The 1873-nt window shown below is 49.2% G+C and overlaps 1 protein-coding gene across 3 annotated transcripts; it reads right to left on the reverse strand.

The window, feature by feature from the left end:
* Window positions 1-1873, reverse strand: gemin8 (gem (nuclear organelle) associated protein 8). Of its 3 annotated transcripts, none has more exons than XM_080493328.1 (4): window positions 1790-1873; window positions 1658-1696; window positions 833-1136; window positions 1-749 (listed from the first exon to the last, which is right to left on the reverse strand). In XM_080493328.1, the coding sequence occupies exons 2-4, from the start codon at window positions 1658-1660 to the stop codon at window positions 496-498; spliced, it is 561 nt and encodes a 186-aa protein (XP_080349454.1). In that variant the 5' UTR covers window positions 1661-1696; window positions 1790-1873; the 3' UTR covers window positions 1-495. The 3 variants fall into 3 exon arrangements, with proteins under 3 accessions (XP_080349454.1, XP_080349456.1, XP_080349455.1); XM_080493330.1 differs by having other exon boundaries at window positions 7-749; window positions 833-1076; window positions 1790-1869; XM_080493329.1 differs by having other exon boundaries at window positions 7-749; window positions 1658-1717; window positions 1790-1844.

A 1873-nucleotide genomic window follows, 5' to 3' on the forward strand; every position in this document is an offset into this window, starting at 1 on the left:
CAGCGTGGCCTCAAACACTTTATTAGACACTCATTTGATTTAAAAAAAAAAACAAAAAACACAAACATCTTTCAGTCCTTGGTTGCAAACATAAGAGAAGAGAGTACTTCCCGCTTCACTCTGCTTAAACTGAGTCGACGGGCAGAAGAGGAGCGACTGCAGCATGAAGCATCTCCAGGCTGCAGAGGAGAACATTTACTGTCCCTCTGACCTCGATGTGACGCTTGTTGCTGCTCTGCGGAGCCTCAGTTTGACCGGGGCCTTCAGTTCGGTGCATGTGGTAGAAAAAAACCCACAGTCCTTGAACGCATCGCTCCCCTGAAGGTTTGCATGTGGAGCAGCAGCTGACAGGTCAGTGACATTTGTGTCCGACTGAGCAGAAACTCATTAATGCAACTTTTTTTACTTGGTGCTTGTGACGCTCGTTTGACCCAAACTGTCGCTTCTCCATCAGCAGCTGGGACGTGACGAAGCGTCGCTGGTCCCGTCTCCTCGTCAGAGCTTCAGAGGGATCACAGGCCAGTACTTGGGCCGCTTCAGGTCGCAGTTCCGCTCGAAGGTGAGCTGCATGGCCGCCTCCATGGCCAGGATCTTAGACGCGTCCTCGCCGTACAGCTTCTTCATCTCGGCGGCGCGGCGCTCGCCGGGCCGCTCGTTAGGCGGGGCCACGCTGCTCCGCCAGGAGGCGCCGTGGAGGTCGTGGTCGGCCGGGACGTAGCAGTCCTGCTCCTCGGCCTCCAGCTGCTTCTCTGCAAAGAGAAAGTAGATCCACACGTCACCTGCGGGAAAGTTTTAGAGGTTTTAAAGACTCGTGGCTGCTTTGTTCACTCACTCAGCTCCTCTCTGTGTCTCTCGGTCTCGGCGAAGTACTGCCGCAGCTCCTCGCTGATCTCCATGTTGCTCACGTCGCACTCGATCTCGCTGTCTGAGCTGCTCTCCTCGTCCCCGTCCTCCTGCCAGTCGGCGTAGCGCCGCTCCCGGGGGTGCCGAGGGTGCCGGGGGCCGTAGGCGGCCTCCCAGGCCTTGCTGTAGGCCCGCCTGTGCCTCTGGTACCAGGCCATGGCCTGCTGGTAGTGCTGCCAGTAGCGGGTGTACATGGGGTCAGAAAACCAGGACATCACAGCGCTTCCGTCCTCCTGATGAGAAGGTTTCCATTGTCAGTTTCACTTTTTAAATGGCACAATAACAAAAGATGGTGTAAGCAAAACAAATGTATTAGTCTTTTTACAACTGATTGAGTGAATGAAAATTAAACATTTGAATGTCAAATGTGTTAAAAGTTGAATATATTATCCAATAAAAAGTAAATAATGTTGACACGGCGCACAAATTATTCGAAACTGCTCATTTCACACCTGGATTTGATTAATTCTTAATGTCATAGATTTCAATTAAAGTCTTAGAATTAAGTTATAATGCAAGAAACTTCAGTCGAATAAGAAAACTATCTTGTTTATAATCTCAGTACGCATGCGCAGCGCATTGATACATCGACAAGCGGTGGGAGAACTAGTCCAAGCGAACCAAAGACTTTTATGGACTTTAACATTGCTTATTAACTTTTAACTACTTAATAACAAGAAATGTTTACTTGCAGTTACAGTTTTTGATGTAAATGTTGCTATTTAACAGTATGAAACAGATGATATCTTCTTACCATGACTGCAGACTCGCGCAGCTCTCAGCTGGTTAAAACCTGCAATAAACAACAAAACAACTACGTGGCGGCTACAACGTCTCGTTAATATGTGGGGGAATGTTGGAAATCGTCTCGTTGAGGCGCTTCTACCTGTCGGATCTGAGATGTTTTGCTCCGTGCTCCTTCCTCACATGAACATGTTCCCAGCATGCTTTGAGCCTGATCGTCAGGCTG

This window comes from Lipophrys pholis (assembly GCF_963383615.2).
Source record: "Lipophrys pholis genome assembly, chromosome: 23".
NCBI classification, from domain to species: domain Eukaryota; kingdom Metazoa; phylum Chordata; class Actinopteri; order Blenniiformes; family Blenniidae; genus Lipophrys; species Lipophrys pholis.